The 22,319-nt window shown below is 34.3% G+C and overlaps 1 protein-coding gene across 1 annotated transcript; it reads left to right on the top strand.

Annotated features, from left to right (window-relative positions):
* The first annotated feature begins 5,879 nt into the window (after window positions 1–5,879).
* Window positions 5,880–6,704, top strand: LOC131063263 (uncharacterized). The gene has a single exon (XM_057997049.2). It carries the CDS (start codon window positions 6,001–6,003, stop codon window positions 6,427–6,429), a length of 429 nt encoding a protein of 142 aa, XP_057853032.2. The 5' UTR covers window positions 5,880–6,000; the 3' UTR covers window positions 6,430–6,704.
* Window positions 6,705–22,319: the final 15,615 nt, after the last annotated feature.

Raw genomic sequence — 22,319 nt, 5'->3', positions numbered from 1 at the left:
ACCCACGATAAGAGAAACATAGGAGAATTCTTCTTCTTTATCCAACACCTCTTGTCCACAAATAATAGTAGGAGTTCTAGAAGAACAATGTAAGGGTTTACCCCTATGGGAGAGGTGAGCGGGAGTAGAAGAAGAGATTTTACCGCTAGAAGACCTCTTGTCTACAAGTAACAAGAGGGGCTGAAGAAGAACAATGTAAGGTTTTAGCCCTATGGGAGGAGTGAGCAGTTGTAATAGAAGGGTTTTTACCAACAAAGGACCCAAGGACCTTAGCATAGGAAAGAGACATTGGGGAAGAAGCAAGAGAATCCACACATGTAATGAGCCTCAACCTAAAGGTGAAAAATTTATCACAATAAGGCACACCATTGTTTGTAGGTAGCAAACTAGCAGGTGGAAAACCAACAACACTCAACAATGATGAACTAGTAGTAGATGACAAACCAACAATAGAAGACGAAAGGGTTTCAGTAGAGAGCGATAAAGCCATTTCAAAAAAAAGGTTTCCTTAAAAAATTAAGCTAGGGATGTAATCCCTAGGTAGAATGCAAATGCCCCACCCCACATCTCACTAGTAAATCAATATATAAGATCTTAGGGGTCCCTTAATTGTTGATGTAGAAGAGACTAGCCCCACAAGGTTTGACCGTTTGTTGATGTATAATTAATGTTGAAATTATAGGTAAATTATTTTTTCCAATTTAAAAATGAGTATAATTAACTTGAGCTTGTCTTGATTATAATCATCTAATAATATAAACATATTATTATATTATAATTACAATATAATAACATAACAATAAAATCATAATATAATAATTAAAAAATACATAAATATAAATAAAAAAGGATACAATAATAAAAATGCAATAATACAATATAATATTAACAATAAAATAACAATACAATAATTTAACTATAACAATAAAAAATAAAAATGATACAATTATTAAAATACAATAATATAATAACATAGCGTTAATTGAAATCTAATATAAAACTTTGTCTTATAACCTTGACCTTTATTATAATTCCTACTTTAACTATAACTGAACCCTGAATTATTTCTAATCCTAGATGCTTAATCTAATTGAATTCTAACTCTTATTGAATCCTAAACCTAACTTAATTGGAACCTAAGTAAATTATAACCCTTATCTAGCCTTATTTATAATTATAAACATCACTATAATCCTAATATTTATCTAAGAGCATTGACCCTGATCCTAATCTAACCTTAACCCTAACCCTATCTCTAGTTGAACCCTAACATAACCATAAATTGAAGATTAACTCCAAGCCTAACCAAATGTTAACTGTAAATGTAATCCCAACTTAATCCCAATCCTATTTCTAATTGAACAGTAAACCTAATTATTATTATTTTTTTGATCGGTGACGTGGATTTTTAGCCTGGTCAAATCGCCAGGTGAGGCCACAAACCAGGGGGCCTCGTTCCCATTTTTACATATATGAGGTATTAACACCTCTAAGCATTAGTTCTAACATCAACATCCATTACCTCCTTATCTCTCCAATCTCCTCTCCTCATCTCTCCACGGTCTCTCCTTATCACTCCATCATAACCCCTTATATCTCCCTCACCTTATCGCTCCATGTGTTATTCGTCGCACCACATCATTCAATTAATCTGCCTGTCGACGTAGTTTAGCATTGAAAGGAGTATTAACACCCTCATTGGATTGTTGGTCATAGGACACACCACCACATCAGTGTACATGAACTGTATAGGGAGAGCCATTAACACCTCTAGTAGACAGCACCAATCGCAAGCTACATGACGGGATTAGAAGCATGAACCGACGACCTACTCCAGCGCAGGCACACACAAGCGAATGAGTAGGGATTCAAACACAAGACCCACTATCAACAGTGGGTTGCAACTCACCGTTGCACTGCGAGGTCAACCCCTAAACCTAATTATTAATATATTAATATTTATTATATTATATTATATTGTTATTTATATTGTTTTATATTATTATATTGTTCTTCTTATTATTAAATTATTACATTATATTAATGTATATTTTTTTTGATACATAAGAAATCCATTTTATTCAAATAATTGGAATTACAATTAGCATGGGGCAAAGCCCCTAAAAAATTCCCCCAACCATATTGCCTCACTTCCCAACACACAGACAAACAAGATCATACGCCATGCACGCCCTCTTTGAGCAAGCTTCCCTTCCCAACTCTACACAAACCAAAGCACATAAACTTACTTGTTGAGATGTCAAATAGAAACAAGAAGAACCATTCCATTCCAAAGGCTTTGTAATGTTATTTTGACCATGGAGATGTTCAACTCGAAATAGACTCACCACCAAAGTCTTCAAAAGCCTTTGCCAATTGCAAACCGAACAAAACCTTGTGCTTGGAACCATATCAAGAAAAGAACACCAACATCTATACACATATTGACTTGAAGGATAGATCCAACCTATCTTCAATGCCCACAAATAAAGCTTGCCATGACTAGTTTTGAATACAAACATGTCTAACACTTTACCAAACATAACCATAAGATAAAAAATTGTTTTGACCCTTGACATTAAAGTTGGGAATCCAAGAGAACATCATAGTTCTCACCTCCTTTGTTGACTAACAACATCACCCAGATAAAAACCTTTACCATTAGCTACCAAATTGGCTAGACTATCTGCCTCCCTATTAGCCTCCTCGAAGACATGATTGAGCAAGACCTTATTTAACTTGATGTAGATCTCTAGAGCAACATCTAACCAGGTCTATAATTGCTAGCTAGGAGTGCTCCCTTTCCTTATCGCATTAATTACTAAGAGAGAATCACTTTCTACTTCTTCCTTGTCTAAATACAAATCCTTACATTTTCTCAAACCCATGATCAAGGGTTGGAATTTTGCTTCATTAGTGGAGCCTTTAGAGAGTGGTTTTTCCATCTTGCGAATGATTTCCGCTTTGCAACTTTCCAAATTAAACACTTTGCTCTTGAATTTCCTTGTGATGCCCCATCAAAGTTCATCTTAAACTACCCATCCTATGATGCCTTCCAAATTGCCTCTTTACTCAATTTTTGAGTTTCAAGACACCCATATCCTATCATCTAAGGAATCTTCAATCCAAACCACACTTTTCCCCTCTCGACATCCCATACAGTAAAGAATCTTAGGCAACCCCTACTTTATTCAAAAAGGATGCCAACCCCATCTCTTGTGCATGAAAAATTCTCCCATTTCTTTCTTTCCAAAATTCCCATAACAAAATAACAAAATAAAAGATCTTATTATCCATAAGCTTAAATACAATGCCTTCTCATGGAGAATTGACCACAAATTATATAGATCTAAAATATTATTGAGAAGTGCTCCAACCATCCGAGCCTTGTACAAACCCAGTGCCAACAAATCTACACAAAGGGACATCCTAGCAACATATGATTCATCGTTCCTTCAAAGCTGCCCAAGCAAAAGTTCCAACTTTAGGCAAGCATAACTTATTCCAACAAATATTAATATTATTTTATATTAACATTTTTATGCCGAAGGCGTCTCTTTCTATGAAATGGACAAGCTATTTTTTCCCCATCGACGGTATGCATTGTTCGAGAACGGATGCAAGACGATTCAATGCATCCTGTCCATTCAAAAAGTTTCATCATTTTTTATGCTTTCCGATGATTTTTCTTTATTTTTCTGTTAGTTTTCTTCCATACTTTTGGCATATGTCAGACGATTTCGGTTGTTTCAATTTCCGTTCTACGTGCACTTCGTTTGGCGTGCTCTTAAAGAGTGGTGCGAAATGATACAAATATGAGTCGTTTATTATTTTCGTTGCTGCACGCCGTCGATTATATTTGCTGACTGCGCGGCAAGGTGGGCATTTATAACTTCGAGTTCACGTATACCATTTGTACATAGTACAAATAGCACAAAAAGTTCCTCATTATATGTTCTTTTAACTTTAAGGTGGGCATTATCTTTAAAGTTTTACTTATATCATGAATACATAGTACAAATAGTTCTTAATTGTATATTTGATTTTTAAAACATTGTTAATTTTTTTCTCTTTTTTAATTTATTTATTATTGGTTATTATCAAGGATTGTACAAGAAATAACTCACCTTCTACAATTGAGTAGATTTTTATCTTACAATAAATATTAAGTATTTTTTTATTAAAAGATGTAGTAACACAATGCATTTTATTATTCTATTGTAAGTATGTATTTTTAATAATTTTTCAACCATAAATTTATAATATATATGAGAATGTGAAATACAAACTCATACAATTAAACATGTTTTATATAATATATGTTTATAGAATTAATTATATTAAATCGAAAATGAAAAATAAATAATAATAAAGATAAGTGTTATACAAAAATATTATATAAAATATATATTATAAATATACAATTCGTTATTAATCAATGTATTAATCATGGGATAAAATAATTGTTCTATTGATTAAATAAATTTAGAATTTATTTTATTGTTGAATATAAAGTTGATACAAAAAATTTATCATGGATAAATGTATTTAATTTTAACATATTTAATTATTTAAATTTATTTATTTTTAAAATTATTTATTTTTACTTTATAATCGTGATGATAAGAATGACTTTGTTTTATTTATATTGTTTACTCAAGAACTATTGATATTTACTTCAAAATTTTACGTTTTTAAATTTATTAATTTCTTAAAGAAATATAATAATATAATAAATAGTTAGTTTAAACAATAAAAATAAGTAAAAAATATCTTTTAAATAATTTCAAAGAAAAACATTAATTAGGATTACTTTTAATGTTTAAATTTTATTATTATTATAAATATTTAAATAAGTGTTGCTTTCCAAGTCAATTTTTAGTCTATGTGAACACTACACAAAATATTTAATGTTTTATTTAATTTTCAGTTTTGTAGTAAATAATATGTGGACTTTAATCATAGTAATCATTGGTGCTTAGATGTGTAACCCTTAAGATTCATAAAATCTCATAATGCCTATTTTTTGCACCTGCCTTACCTTTTCATCAATTAAACTAGATCCAAGATAGTTTCAATGTGTCTCTATGTTCAAAAGGTAATGTTCCCCCTTATACTTTGATTATTCACCCAAGTGTGAAAACTCAAATTTGTCAAAGTGTTTTTCCTTAATGATCATTGAATTGCCTTTGGTTTTGATCTCTCTCCCTCTCTCTCTCTCTCTCTCTATCCTCTCTTCTCCACCTCTCCCTCTCCCTCTTTCTATCCTTGTATCTCCTTCTCTTCGAGTTGCAAACATAACATGAGCCTATTCGTAAATGGATCCCTTTCTCTTTCTCTACTTATCCCTCTCTCTCTCTCTTTACCTCCCTCTATATCTCTATCTTCTCCATCTCTCCCTCTCCCTCTCCCTCTTTCTATCCTTGTCATATCTCTCTCTCTCTCTCTCTCTTCTCCAGCGCTCCCTCTCCCTCTCCCTCTTTCTATCCTTGTATCTCCCTCTCTTCGAGTTGCAAACATAACATGAGCCTATTCGTAATGGATTGTGATTATCTTCCCCATTCATAGGTTTTTTCAGTCATGTTTGGATACTTGTAAGTGGATGCATAGTTGTTTTGAAGACCTCTATTGCACAAACAAAATCATATTTTAAACAACCTACCAATTGAACTTAAGTACTGCATAAATGTATACAAAAAAATAAACTAAAATTTTTCATAACTGAATTTCCACACATCTTCCGCATACCTATTGCACACCAAGGTGCAATTGCTAGTATTATTAAATTGAAATTAAAAAATTAAAAATAAAAAAATCTCCACGGCAATGATGCGAGTTGGCCATCGTAAACTTACTTGCAAATGATGGTTTCCGCGGCAAAATCCTACAAAGGAACTCCTACTGTCAGACCGTATTAAAACAATAGCGAGGTATAGGAAAACATTCTCATGTGATTCTTTCCTTCAAAATTTACCAGGAAAGTTGAAACTGACAAGCAAGATGGTTCAATATTGGCTCCTAAAAACAGAGCCAAACGAATGGTCATGGCAGCATCAGCAAAACAACAATGGCATATCCCAGTGGGATGGAGTGAGAAATGCACAGGCCCAAAACAACATGAAGGCCATGAAAGTGGGAGACCCCTGTTTTTTTTATCACAGTGGGAAATCCAAGGAGATTGTGGGCATTGTGAGAGTTGTCAAGGAATTCTATCCGGACCCATCTGACACTTCAGGGAAATACGGGATGGTTGATGTGGAAGCAGTTTCTTTACTAGAAAACCCTATAACTCTGTCCCAAATCAAGCAGGAAGAGGAATGCAAGGACTTTGTGCTGATTAAACAACCCAGGCTCTCTGTTGTTCCAGTCCCCGACAATGTTTGGAAACACCTTTGTCAGCTAGGAGGGTTTTCTGATACAATAAGTTGAGCATTTGGTCTTGTGGCTTTTGGGTAGGCATTCTCAGTTAGATGTTGAAAGTTTTTCTATAATGCTAGATATTGCTTTACAGCTACACAAATGAGTAATTTTGTATGTATATATATTTTACTATTTCAGTGCGTTTGATTAGAATATCAGTGAACATTTTCAGTCTTTTACAGTAGGGGATTTTGTACAAAGGGTATAAATGTTTTGGAACGCTTTCAGTCTTTTTGTAATGATAGTGTTTAGTCAGAAAAGTAGTCGATGCTTTCAGTTTACTTCATTTAAGAGTCTTTTATGAATATTGCAAGGGGATTTTGTACAAAGGGAATAAATGTTTTGGAACGCTTTCAGTCTTTTTGTAATGATAGTGTTTAGTCGGAAAAGTAGTCGATGCTTTCAGTTTACTTCATTAAAGAGTCTTTTATGAATATTGCAAATGTTTTGGAATCTTTTGAATGCTGCAAATATGTAGAAAAATTGTTACTTTTAATAGGGTTTTTTGGTTTTATTGTTGTGGATTAACCCTGGTATAATAAAACCCAGATGAACCCTTAAGTCAAAAGTCCTGGGGTTGTTGCTGGAATGTTTGGGCGGGCTTTATATTTAAATACTAGGCAATGCCTTGCCCAGGTAGCCATGGCAACACCTGGAGATAGGGGCAATGCATGAACCTAAACCTGCTGCTGTGTTTTGCCACGGGCTCCGTCCAGGCAGGGCCAAATGTGAACATATTAAAAAGTAAAAACCTAACCCACCAGAGCAATTTAGTTGATGGGATGAGCTCAAGTGCAGAAGCATCAAGTCATTTAAAGCAGAGATTGGAATTCAAATCTCCAGAATACATGATAAGAACTGTTAATGTTATCATTAGGTAAAGTATCCCAACCAACTTCATTGAGGTGGCATACCTTAACAAACGGAACAGGGTGCCGCTCTCAGGTGATTTTGACCGTAGAGATACATCTGTCATTGCAACTAAGCCAAAGATTATCCAATAAGGTGAATTTATGAAATGCATAAAAGGAAAAACGAAGCTAGCTAATGTTTTTAGTACTCCTGTGAAGAATTGTGTATGAAAAGTACTGATAGGCTTTATATTTAATTACTAGATGGTGCTTTCAATGTATTCAATTGAGGGAGTTTGTATAGAAAGTATGCATGTCGTTGAAGCTGTTTAATGCCTCTATTAGTCTATTATACTAAATTGATTCTAATTTTAATGGGCTTTTGTAGTTTATCTCTTAATTTTTAGCACATTAATCCTCAATTCGGGAAACCTGATGAAGACTCAAATCGTAGGTACTCTGCTTTATTTCTGGGTTGTACCTGTAACCTATGTGCTTTTAAATGCCAAATATGGTGGAGATCATTAATAATGCAAAATGTTTGTGGTATTATATGCTAAGATTTTAGGCATTTGGTTTTTGGGTTGTATCTCTGAGGTTTTATTGAGGTGGAGTCCCTGGTTCACTTTCTGGAAAGACAACCAGGAGATGTGTTTGTTATTTGGGGATTATATCTTGTATTCAGATTTTGTGCTGCTGAGGCTCATTTTTGCTTGGAAATTTTCCTGCAAGGGATAAACACTGGCTGTTGGCGTCTAGGCTAAGTTTTGTGAAATTGTGGCAACTTGTGAGATCACACGAGTAATTATCTCAGCCTGTGAACGGTTAAAGTCTTCTTCATTTAGAGTATGCTTCTGTCTTTAATACTGTTCTCTTATCTAACACACATGTTTTTATCTATTGTTCATGGTCATAGGGTCCAGAGTCACATGATAACAAATTCTTAACAGCTCACTGACAAGTAAGCTTTAGCTATTTGCTGAAAAACTACTTTATTAGAATTTCTCTAGGTGTGCACAATCAGGTACATTTCCTTGCAAGAAGGTCTAGAATTTGTGATTGGATTGTGGGATCGCACTGGTTCTAGTTTCACAGAAGCCAGTTATATTCTCAGCGTAGAGAAACCAGTTACATTCTCAGAGCAGAGATCCAAAAGAACTAATGGGTATGGCCTATTAGTGCAAAACTCTAATGATAGTAATCATCTCGAAGTAGCTATCTTTGTCTTTCCTGGAATATGATTTTTAAGATTAGCCAGGTCACTGATAAGAATTAAAAAAATTAAAATACTTGTCAGTATGTAGTTCACAGAGGAGTTGAATGTTTCTGCTAAGATTGGAGCTTAGAGTTTTAATCACCACAGACCAAAGTACAATGCTGCTTGTGTGTAAAAGAGTTACGTATCCTGAAAAAAGAGGGCTTTTAATTTATTAGCACGTTGCGTCACAGCTTAAGACCTCAACATCTTTGTCACTCACGCTTTCCTATAGTATGCAATTTTTTTCATGCCTTTTCACAACCTAACAGGGCTGCTTACTTCATTGGAATTGCACAAGACCTAGAAGCTCTGCAACATTGGCAAGTTAGTTGTGTTTCACACCTTTTCACAACCTAATGGGTCTGCTTCATTTGGAATTGCACAAGAACCAGAAGCACTGCAACCTTGGCAGGTTAGTTGTGTTTATGTTTCTTCTCTACCCCTGCTCCATACGGTGATAAAATATAGGAAATACTTATGCAGGAAGTAGTTATCTATGATTGAAAATTTTCCGTGTCTATTTTAGTCTTATGCCCATTATGTCCAATGCCATTGCTCCTGGGATTTATATTCTGACATTTTCAGTGAAAATTGGGATGCATTGGATCACCCCCAGGTGTACCAATGTCCCAGCACTTTGGGTAGTTGGGGATGGGTATGAAACGTCCCCATACCATCCTCAAGACACCCGCCCAAGGGGCTGTCCCTCAAATGTGTTCTATGTTTATATGAATCCAGGAGATGCTTAGACCTCCATGTGATGGCTCGGGTAAGCCAAAATGCCCCCAAGACATCCAAGGGAAATCTAGGTATTACCATATTTCGGGGGGACATGAAGGGTTGGGTGAGTTATAGGGCTACCCCGACCTGTACTGAAATGACTGGGTATCCTGATGGTGTCGAGCATTAAAATATGTAATTTGAGATTCAATACAGGTTTTCATGACTGATACCCTACAATTTAGAGATCACCCTACAATTTAGAGATTTAACAAAAAAAATAGTCTTCAATGATTTTATGCAAATTATTGTCCCTCATATTTTATAATAGTATTTTCCTAATGTTGACAGACAGTTACAAGCTTTACAGGCTAAGATATTACACATTTTCCTTTGCAATTTACAGCATAGCATATTGCTCTGTTAAATCCTCCTAGACTAGTCTAAATAATCTTCAAATTGAAACCACGCAAAAATATATGCATGCATCCATATTCCATAGGTGCCAAAAATTGAATTGGCATTAAGCGAGTACCAAGCATACAAAAGCATCAATACATTAACTATAGAAAATGTTTCAGTTTCAGATGCATTTGAATGTAGAAACTGAACCAAGGGGAAAGGAAAAAACCAAGCACAGAACAGTGTAGCTGTACAATGAGAATCTCAACAGGAATAGAGTGTAATGAGTCAAGTTCAGAAATTATTTTGGGTGTTAAGAACATAAAAACACTTTTGAAAGAGCATTGAATTAATGCCAAGTGCAACAAATGTGAATTTTAGTTAGACCAATCTCGGTGTTTTATTGCACATCTCAAGCTAGTTTTGCTATGAAGGAAAATAAAAGCAACTGTAAAATCACGAACACTGAGTAATATGTTGAAATTATATATTTCTGTAGGGCTTACTAGGTATTGCAGCAGGAGTTTTGGAGAGATTCTTTCACTTTCGTACTTGAGTCATTGCATAGGAATAATACAAATTGTGGATGGATCTTTTGGTTTGATGAGTGGATTTAAAAAGCTAAAATCAGTTGTTTACCAGAATTCCAATGTTAGTATTGCTTGATCTAGGAGACTTTGCAGTTTCCTTTGATTACATTCTTCTTGAAGGCTCAGGAGGTGTTCTGATGGAAAACTAGAAGAAAACTACTACGAATCTCAACAAATAAAGGTCTGGGCATGAAATTTCTTGAACCTCGGCAGATGTGGTGCATGCCCTTAAAAAATATAACACGACTTTTGGGGTGAAATTTTGAATGAGAATAGAGGAAAACAGCTTGCAAGTCTATCTTAAGCCACATTGGAATGCTTGTTAAACAAGGCGGTTGTCCTCGAGAAATATGCTTTATAAATTATTATGTTAAGGAATGACTGATTACTGGGATCTTAAATAAGGAATTCTGGAGCGATTGATATAAGAAAAATAGTTGTAGACACAAGAAACTATAATTGAAAATATGCTAGAAAGGAGAGAAATTTGAAGCATATTGGCTGGAAGAGGGTGGATGAACAGCGTGCAAGTTTATCTTAAGCCACATTGGAATGCTTGTTAAACAAGGCGGTTGTCCTCGAGAAATATGCTTTAGATATTATTATGTTAAGGAATGACCGATCACTGGGATCTTAAATAAGGAATTCTGGAGCGATTGATATAAGAAAAATAGTTGGAGTGTAGACACAAGAAACTATATTTGAAAATATGCTGGAAAGGAGAGAAATTTGAAGCATATTGGCTGGAAGAGGGTGGATGCTTTCAATTCCCTAACCAGATGTGTGCCAAACCCCAGTGCTCATTTTAAAGGAATTCCCAGTTATACCATATTGAAATAAATGTTTTAAAGTGAAGAAACAATTTATTAGCCAAGAACGAAGAAAGAAATTGCTAGGTGCCTTAGTCTTAGAATGCTATTATATAGGCTACTTTGGCCTTGTGGACGTTAAAAATCTAATATTCTATCCAATAGTTAGGAGAAGTTGTATCCTCATGGAATCTGAGAATAGATGGGGAAATCAATCTCCCTAGATTTACATGCCACGTTGCTCAAAATTTGCTTGAATTGACCAAAAAGATAAGATCTGATTTAAGATTTTAAGTTACATACTATCGATAGAAGCGAACCTTCAAAGGACTTCAGAATCAAGGGAACTATACTATAGCATTCCACAGAGAAAATACTTCTAAAAGAAAAATGTGTGAATTAACTGGGAATTTGCATTTGAAATATGTTGAAGCAGGTTGAGTTGCAGGGTTGCTTGCAGTTAGTAGAATTTGCCTTTAATATAAACACCTTACTAATGATAAACCCAGAACCATTTGCTGGATGTACCATGAAAGTTTTGTGGCAGATTTTAACATAAATAATTCTTTGACCAAGATGTGTTCCAATGAAAAAAGCAGATCGCTCAAATTAAAAAATAATTCGAAGACAGATTTACGAAAGAGTAGCTGAAGATTTGGCAAATTGTAAAGGAGATTATGGTTCATTGAAAGGGAGTGTGGAGCTGACTTTCAACCATGAATGTTTGTTTAGATACACTAATTTTGTTGTAGCCATTCATAGAAAAGATGATACGAGTTCCTATACGATGGTTTTACTAGTGTAATTTCTTATACCGCCAGAGTATGCACTGATTCTTATTGTATTTCTTGTTTATTGTGCAAAAAAACATAGTGATGTTGATCAAAAGAAGTGGAGGGTATATTTTGGTCCAAACCTACTCAATTCTTGTGAGACAATTCACATTGTTAAATCATGTTATAGATAAGTAACAATGCATTGGAACTATTAGGAACTAGTACAATATGTTTTATCAACATGTTTTTCTTGATGGCGACTCTTGGAGCTTGATTCGTGTAATGAAATAAAACATTTCTATGTAAATTATTTAGGAAGTGTGTGAAATAACAATTGGCAATGTGTGCCAAATGCTATGATGGTGATGCCAATGATTTGAAATTGAACAAAGTGTGAAAGCATGATGTAATGAGCTGGTGCAAGAACTAGAGATTTGGAACTTGTTAATAAAGAGATGATGTAAATTGGAATACTTGATTTTAAGTGGTGGTAGAACAAGGGTGAGAGTGATTCTAAGTGGCATGGTCTTAGAAGTGGGTTAGTTAGATAGGAAATAAGTGATACTCCTATGGATGGAATGGTCGAGTAATCGAGTGGTAAAGAGTTATTTTATTCATGATATAGACATATAATTCAAAGATTTGGTGTGAGAAGTGGAATATATAATTGTTAGTTGGATAGGGTTTGGCTTGGGCTTAGGGTTAAACTCAAGATTTGAAAACTTGGGTTAGTTTGACTTGTGATTTTGAATTTGATAGAGAAATTGGAAAAAAGAGTTAGGAATTGTTTGGGTAGGGTTAAGTTTTGTGTTTAGAGGTCAATGGATTGCCAAATGAGTCAAAATCATGTGCTAGGATGATGTTCTTAGAAAACCTACATAAAGTGATGTAAAATGAAGGGTGAATGTGCAAGGTGTGCACTTTCACTCGTTTTGCTCCCATTTTGATGTGCATGCAAATCTATATGAGAAAATTGTTACAAGTGCGGTTGTCGTTGCACCAAAAGATCGACCTGTTAGTGCTCGATACAACCGCTAGACTTATAGAATCCATAGGGGGCGGTTAAGCCATGTCACAAACTCGAGCATTGCATTGCACAACACAAGGAGACCAAGGGTGCACACCTTGCAACAACCCCCCCTGCCGGCGCAAGTGAGGGATTTGAACTTGTGATCAAGCTCTGATAACACTTGTTACAAGTGCGGTTGCCGTTGCACCAAAAGATCGACCTATTAATGCACGATACAACCATTAGGCTTATAGAATCCATAGGAGGCGGTTAAGCCATATCACAAAGCCGAGCACTACGTTGCACAACACAAGGAGACCAAGGGTGCACACCTTGCAACAATCTCCCCCCCCCTCTTAGTGCAAGCGAGGGGTTTGTGTTACAAGCTAGGGTTGTCGTTGCACCAAAAGATCGACTTGTCAATGCTTGATAAAACCACTAGACTTAGAGAAACCACAGGAGGCTGTTACACCTGTCGTGAATTCTCGGGAGGGATGCTAACCCATTGCCAACAATCCCCCTCCCAATGTCACTCGTTGTGGTCTGCGTGATTCGAACTTGTGACCAAGCTCTAATACCACTTGTTACAAGCTAGGGTTGTCGTTGCACCAAAAGATCGACCTGTCAATGCCCGATACAACCACTAGACTTATAGAATCCACAGGAGGCTGTTAAAACATGTCGCGAATCCCCGCAAGGGACGCTGGCCCACTGCCAAGAGTTTGAACATGTGACCAAGCTCTGATACCACTTGTTACAAGTGCGGTTGCTATTGCACCAAAAGATCGACTTGCTAATGCTCGATACAACCACTAGACTTACAGAATCCACAAGAGGCGGTTGAGCCATGTCACAAACCCGAGCACTGCGCTGCACAACACAAGGAGACCAAGGGCACACACCTTGCAACAAAAACATACCAAAGTAATAAGAAAAATGACACAATTAGAAGCAAAATAGTCATAGCAATGATTTAGAGTTTCCTAATGAACAATTACACATGAACTTTGAGAATGATAGTGAGAATATGTCCTCTTGATTTTGTTTGCCATAAAAGTGTATGCACAAATCAAGGAGAAAGATTTGGTAAACATTTGGAGAATAAACCTAATGATATAAATTCCTAACACACTCCCCCTCCACGCCCCCTCCCATATTACATCATTCTCTAAATTGGGTTAAGTAAATCGAGAATACTTGATGACCATGTTGAATAGTTTATAAAAAATATAAGGTAAAATTAGGACATACACATTTATTCATGATAAGCAATAGTGGAAATTGCCTCGCTATGCTTTCGGGTAGGGACAAACACATCCATGGAACGAAGGATAGGGACTAGGACATCTACCCAAGTTCTTACAACAAGTTTTGGATAAGGAAAAACAAATATATCCAACATCACAGGTATGAATGGGGACATACATTTGCTTGCAACAATTATGATTAGGGACAAACACATCCAATCATAATTATTGACTTATGTGAGTGAGGACCAACACATCCAATCATCATCACTCAATAAATGTGATCACTCATCAAATGTGATTGGGAATATACACATTCAATCACAACAAAAATAGCTTTCCTTGTTGTCACATATGGAGCCTTTGTTATAGATCTCTGCCACTTTGATCACAAACAATATAAGACGATCACCATTACCACTAGTAAATTGATGTTGACTTTAGTCCATTTTGGCACAAACAATTTTGCAAGCCCATCATTAGCGACTAATGAGAGGTCCTTAAATTTTCTCCAAGCTCTTGTGCCTCCATCATCCAATTGATTGGCTACTTAACAAATTTTCATCCATACCTTTAATGTAACAGTCCAAATGTAATGCCTTCTAGATTTGAATTGTCATTAAGATGGGCCTTGATAAATGAACCCTAATGAGGCATAGTGGATCCCACAATTGTAACTACCTTGAATGTAATGGAATCCACTTGGTTGCTTTCTAGTGTAGCTTATGAGGCTCCTACATAAATTGAGAGTCTATGTGCATAATGTGTGAAATATTGAGCCTTGTGCAAGTCAAATAAATTAGGCTCTCAACAAACTATTGATATAAAGTATCATCAATGAAAGGTGAAAAGCTTAGAGCTTTAAGTTCGACTCCATAAAGAAAGGGAGGGAGTTACAACAAGTTTGCAATAAGCCATGTGAAAACATGAAAACAAATCTAGAACATATTTGAACTTTTTAATGGTGACCTAGAATCATATTGAGATATTTCAATCTCTAGAAAGTAATGCAAGAAGCTCAACTTTTTCATCAGAAATTTGTCGTGAACAACATTTTTTATTATCGCAATGGATGCAGCCTTAAACCTAATCAACATGTCATCAACATAGAGAACCATGTAGAAGTGAATTACATTGTTGTAGAAAGTAGACATTTGGATCTGAATGGAAATGAGAGAACCCAATTGTAAAAAAATTTAAGAATCCATCTAAATATATCAAGCCTAAGGATTTTGTTGGAGGCTAAAGATAAATCCCCTACGTTTGCAAATCAAAGAATTTTTTGAAGAAAACCTTATGGCTACTCCATGTATATCTCCTCCTTAAGGTCTCCATGATGACATGCACTCCTCACATCCATTGCTGATGTGCCACAATGATAATAAGTTTGAGTCAAATGGAATTCATCTTTGCAACATTGAATTTAGGTCTCAAATCAATCAACACCAAGAATTTGGGAAAAACCTTTTGCAATTGATTGCGCCTCATTCTTATCTTCTAACTCATCCATTGTAAATTTTGTTTGATAGATCCACTAAAATCAAAACAAGTTTCCTTCATATGAAAGGGGTACAAGACTCCAAGTGTGGTTTCTAATTATAATGCATAGAATTAGAATAAAATTTAACTAAAAATAAAAAATACAAATGACTAAAATCTATTACTCTAAATCTAATCAAGCATTAGATAGAGCATTTGATGTTGGTTTTCTCTTGTTGTCATGGAGTGTGGATGCGCTCTATTCATGCAAGATTTTTATAGCATAATTCTATAAATTTCTCCATATGATGGATTAAGAAGAGGTAGATTTATAAATTTTTGGATGACAAGATGAATGATTGAGATTGACCCACCTAATTTAGTAATTTGAGTTACAAATTTGTATGAGCTTTAATTTGTTTGATTTATTCTATTTAGGAATGTGAATGAATGCGTTAGACAATTTAGAAATTTGCACAAGTAAAAGAAGTTAACTTTTGAGGATGACATGTGAGGATAATTGATCAATTATTTTCATATTTAATTAACTATGTGTGTATGAAGTTTGTTTATATAATGCATGATAAGATAATGAATCAATTATTTACATAATTAACTAATTTTGTATGCATGGATTTATTTAGAAATTGATTAATTAATAATAAATTGTGTATTAATTGTGAAGTGATATTAGTAGATAAAGATAAGAAAATTAATTAATTAAGAAGAAGTTAAATAAATAATTAAGGATTTGGTTACCTAATGGAATGTCATGATATGCTGCAATTAATTAATAAATTTGGTGAAGTTAGAGGTAATTTAAAGTTTCTAGATTTGCCTCTCTTTGAAAAGGTGTTGCGACTAAAAGAAGCATTGGCTTTTGAAAACCCTAGGTCACTAATTCCATTTCTAAGTCTGAAGGGTAAAAACCCTAAAATAGACAATACAAGCTTGTAGACTTAGCCAAATTTCTCCAAAACACTTACAAACAACCAAAATTTGCCAAAACACTTGGGGACTTGAGGAGATCAAAGAAATTGCTACCAAACTACCCAAAAGACCTAACGAACAAAAATGTGGGGGGTCCCCATTGGAATGGGGTGATGTGTGATTAGGTCACAACAGATCCAATGACTATACACACTATGTTGGATCTTCAAAAATAAGATGGTGCACACCTTGTATATGTGAAATGACTCATTTGATTGGTTGTCATAGTTTAAATAGTTTGCTTCATATTGTATTCTATTTCATTTGGAGTTTTTCTTTATATTTCACTTTATCTAGATCAATATTTTGTTTGATCTACAATTTCTATTGGATTCTCAACTTCTTCATGCTTTGAGATCCATAGTTCTCTCATTATTCCTTTCCATTTTTAGACTCATGTTTTCCTTTGGATTCATAATGATTTATTCCTTGATATTGATGTGGTACTTAATGTGAATGCTTTGCTCCTTGGTGATTTTTGGATTTAGACAAGTTCCTTGTTTTATATGTTGGGGCATCTAGATCAATTCAAAGCCTTTGTGATGGTTCAATAGTAGGATATTGTATTGAAGTCCCATTATTTCTTTGTTATTTTGGAACAAGTCAAACAATGTATGATCATTTTGGCCCTAGTTTACAGATTTAGGATGTTAAAGGTCAAAGTTGAGGGCATGGATAGTCGTTTCAATGAAAGGATTGACGACACTACATTTTTGATAGGGATAATGAATGCATATATTTCAAACTTGACATTGGATGAAGTTACCTTAGATATCTTTGAAATGTCACACACACTGTTATAATGCTTGGTAGAAGGCTTGGGTATGGTGTCTTGATGTTCACGATCAATATAAATTACTATAGGTTCTAAGATTGCTTGTTGATGAAGGCCCAAACCCTTCTCTTTGTAGTCACAATGGCATATTTTCTTTGAAATAGGGTACTTGTTATATAAACATGATGTTATCCAATTGGTGTATCTCCAAGAACTGAATTTAGAAATCTTAATTTACTCATTGGCAAGGAATCCAAATCTAATAAAAAAGATTGGACCAACTTGATAGGATGTTGGCGTTGGCTCTTTGTTCATGATGTCCGTAACTTGATTATTTGTATGTGTTAGAAAAATCATATAGGTTGATCAAACAATTTCCTACATAACATCATAAGAGAAACACATGCATAAAAATTTAGAATAACAACTTGGTTGAGGATATTTGAAACCCCTAACACAGTTTCTAACCTAAAAATAAAAAATACTTGCAAGATTTTTTTGATAAAATATAGGTAAGAGATTAGATTTTATGTGACTATAATCACTTTATGATCACCAAGATCCATCAATTACAAGGTGATAATATACAATGGAGAACTGTAGAAATCCCTAAAGTAATAATGATGCTTGCAAAAATGGCCTTGGAAAGAGCTTTGATACCCCTTGTAATGAATCTACAAGAAGAATAAGACAACACATATATATGTAGAATAGAGAAAAAGATAATATCCAAGGTACTTTCCACTTGGGAAGTCCTCAAAAATATATAGATTCTTGCTAAAAACAACTCCTAAAATCCCATTCACATATAATAATTACTTCAGTCTAACTCACTCAGGGGACAACTTACAAAGTGTATTCATCCACAATATTATTTTAAAATTGAAAATGGGTGTTCACTAGTCTAATCATGCAAACTAGGAATCAAACCCATTCACATCAACTTTCATTGGAGAACAACCAATTAGGCCCAACTTTAGACCTTTTGGAGAGTTGGGCACTTGATTGATTGTTCTCTTTGTGATTTTGATATGACTGGATATGATAAGAATGCAAAATGATTCAAGAACTAGGGATTTTGACAAGCAATAGCATAAATAGGAAGATACAAAACTGTAAATTAGGAAATAAGCTCAAATATGAAAATGTGATGTAGAGAGGAGAACCCATGTCTGCAATCTGGGATTGAAATTGGTAGTCACTGTGGATAGGCACCATTGTCTAGGGATGCTTTTGTCAACTTAGATGTATTGAATTAGGATCGGGATGCTTTGTAGATAATCCTCCCAAAATTTCAGCAGGAAAGTGTTTGTCACTATTCACTTTTAACCAGTGACAAAGGTTTTTTGCTTATTCTGAATCTGAAACTATGTGTCTCTATTTGCAATTTCTAGATTTGTAACTCTCTACCATCGGATCTATCACCTACACATAGAAAATAGAGTAAAATTGTTGGGCTATATAGGGGTTTGACTAAGTCAAACCTCAGGTAGGTGTTAATATTCACTACAATAATTACGATTAGAAAACGAGAGCTTACTCTTGTAGGACAAATGCTAAATCTGAAGTAGAATGTTGAATTGACAAGATTATACCTCAAACTTGATAATGGTGGTGATGCAATGCTCTTTGGAGAGAACTCTCAAGTGTTGATGCAATAACATGACATGACAAGACAAGACAAGACCAGTCATGAAAACACACTTGCATAAATATTGTTATTACTTGTTACTCCATAATGCTCAAATATTACTTTACAATTCCCCACCTTTGTAATGATTTTTTGTTTCTAGGACTATTTGATGAAAACAAAATCATTAGAATCACCAAAGATAAAATGATCACAAACCATTCATTTTATTTGAGCTAACATAGTAGATTAAAACCATGAAAACTATGAATCTATAAGCCCCTTCACATTGACAAGAATAATATGTACCACTATCTGTCACAAGCTTAAATAGAAAATCCAATAAATTGTAGAAATTGAGATAATTTGTTAGGTCTAGAACACCTTGTCCAACTAGAAGATGTTTTGTTTGAGATTGTTAAAGTAGTGTGATATATTTGAAGAAAAAAACTCAAAACAATTTAAAAAAAATGGAAAATGTGTCGTAGGAATAAATTATGAATTCTTTTTTGGAAAGCAATAGATTGTTTAATAGGAATATTATATAAGATTATTGAATCCTTGCATAAGGGCAATCTTATTTATCAAAATAGTGTTTCATTTTCTAGTCAACTAAAAATAACACCCCTTAATTTCGATGGATGTCCATACCTTGTTCCAAAGCTCCCATTTTGGCATAGGCTATGTTTCAAGTTTTACAAAGGAAATAAATGATGAAACGACAAATAAAGTAATAAGGACCTAAAATTGTACATCATAAACCCCCAAAAAAGGAAGACTCAATATAAGAAATACTCAAGTTCTGTGTGCAAAAGAATAAGTTGAAAGAAAAGAAAGTTGTAGAGCATCAAATGGTGAACATTCCACCATAACCACATGTTAATAAGTATGAATGGGTTATAAGGAAATAAGAAAAACAAGAACAATATTAGGAACATGAATTGATGAATTAGATGAATTTGTTGGCCATATGAAGATGATCTATAAGACGAGACAACACATATTGTGTTAAAGGGGGCACCCAAATTGTTTTTAAATGAATTATGAGCATTATGAGAATCACTTAATCTTATATCCATATATACCTATCACTTACATTTCCTTTTCACCTTTCTATCTTTTTTATTTTTCCTATTTACTTTCTTCATTTCGAACTTTTCTTACTTACCATAGGTTGATTGCACTTTAATGCCCATTTCACTTTCTATATTTTTCACACACTTGGTCTTCCCCACTTGAGGTGTCTTAGGGGGATGGATTTTGGCTAAAAATTTCTTTGATTTTTTTCTTATTCACATCTTTTTTCATATATTTAATTTGTAGACATTTTCCTCTTGCCTTTATCCACCACCTAGGTTGGTCACACATTTTCACCTTTAAATTTTTTATATCCACTCTTGGTTTTTACACATGTTATCACTAAATTATCACTCTATTTTCTTATATTTCCTTATCATAGTTCATGTTTGCATTGATTCACCTATATATTCTATGTATCCCATTTTACTACAAGGCCTACACCTTCCCATTATTGATTAGTTTGTAGGTTTTGACCCTACATTGTTAAATCATGTTTTTAGAGCTTGAGTAATAATCCCATATTGATATCACTTATAAAGTCACTTAAATCGGTCCTACATCTCTATACCAAGCTTATTTATAATTTACAGTTTTAGTCTAGATTGATACATTAAACTTGTAGAGTCACTTATTGACCCTACTTTATTATATCACTATTCTATATAAGTATATCCTTTATACCATTTGCATTCCACCTGATATATCTTTGGCATTAATCCTTTCATTGGGGAAAAATCATACCTTCCCTCTAGTTTCATATTCAAGGTTACATCCTTACATTTAGGGGCATCATGTCTTCCTCTTTATTCCATTCTTGGATTTATATCCATACATTTTTCACATTGGAGACATCATGCATCTCACATGACATCTTTTACCATGTGTTCCTTACACATTATGGGTATCACTCAGTCCCTTGCACATTACTTTGTTCCTACCTACATTCAATGTGTTAAGTACAAAAGGTTGCCAACCAACTGCTGATACATTGTAACATCAATTGATGGAGTAGTGCAACTAGTAGACAACACAATACTTAACTGAAAAAGGAGTAGGGATTGGCTTGCAATCAACCATCCAAAATCTTTGAAGCAATTCAAGAGCATACTTCTATTGAAAGGTAGAAATACTTGCAGAAGATTGATGAACTTGGAGACCAAGGAAGTAATGCAATAGACCAAGGTCAGTCATGTCAAAAAACTCCATCAAATCTCGCTAAGTATCTTGAATCATGACAAGAGAACTCTATGTGAGAATCAAGTCATCCACATAGAGAACAAGAATGAGAAGTTTCCCCCATGCCTTTGAATGTAAATTGTGGGATTAGAGTTACACCTAGTAAATCTAGAAGCAAGCAAGAAACTGTCTATCTTCACATACCAAGCTCTAGGAGATTGTTTGAGACCATATAATGAACAATGTATTCTACAAACAAGAGAAGAATCCTACACAAAGCCTAGAGACTGCTTCATACATATCTCTTCCTGAAGATCACCATGTAGGAAAGCACTCTTCACCTCCAATCGATACACTAACCAACCCTAATATGCAACAATGGAAAGTTCATGATGAGTGGAATCCATCTTGGCTGTAGGAGCAAAGGTGTCAGAATAATTAATATCCTCAACCCGAGAAAATCCCTTAGCCACTAGACAAGTCTTATACTTATTGATAGGCTACAAACTTGGTATGATACACCCACTTGCACTGAACCAAGTTTATTCCCTTAGGAAGAAGAACCAAATCCCAAGTATGATTCTTCATCAAAGAAGAATACTCCTATATCATAGCACTCTTGCATTTTGGAACACCCAAAGCATCAAAAAACTTTTGAGGGTCAATAGAAACTACACGACTCAAAAGATTGATGGTAAATTTTATTATTTGCATTTATTGTTTGAAATATTCCTAATAAGAGGTCTAATATTTGCATTCATCACTTGCATGTGGATTTCCATAACCTTCTTCGAATTGAGAATCATAAAGTAGTGATATCTTATTCATTTTCTCAATATATAAGAATATATATATATATATATATATATATATATATATATATATATATATATATATATATATATATATATATATATATATATATATATTATAGGTAAAAATCTAACATGTGCTAATAAATGCCCAAGGTATTTATCAATTGCTACTATGGCACTAGATGTGCTAAATAAGATTCCTTAAACAAAATCATAAAATGATGAAATACAAAATAATGCTTAACATTGGATATAATCCCCATTTAGATTGTTATTTTCCCACATATCCTTT

This window comes from Cryptomeria japonica, chromosome 9, assembly GCF_030272615.1.
Source record: "Cryptomeria japonica chromosome 9, Sugi_1.0, whole genome shotgun sequence".
In the NCBI taxonomy this organism is placed as follows: Eukaryota; Viridiplantae; Streptophyta; class Pinopsida; order Cupressales; family Cupressaceae; genus Cryptomeria; species Cryptomeria japonica.
Note: the sequence above shows the minus strand (reverse complement) of the source record. Positions and strands in the feature narration are given on the sequence as shown.

What these genes read in the sequence shown, in the direction of transcription:
- LOC131063263 (XM_057997049.2), top strand. Translation starts at nt 6,001, where the DNA reads ATGGTTCAATATTGGCTCCTAAAAACAGAGCCAAACGAATGGTCATGG.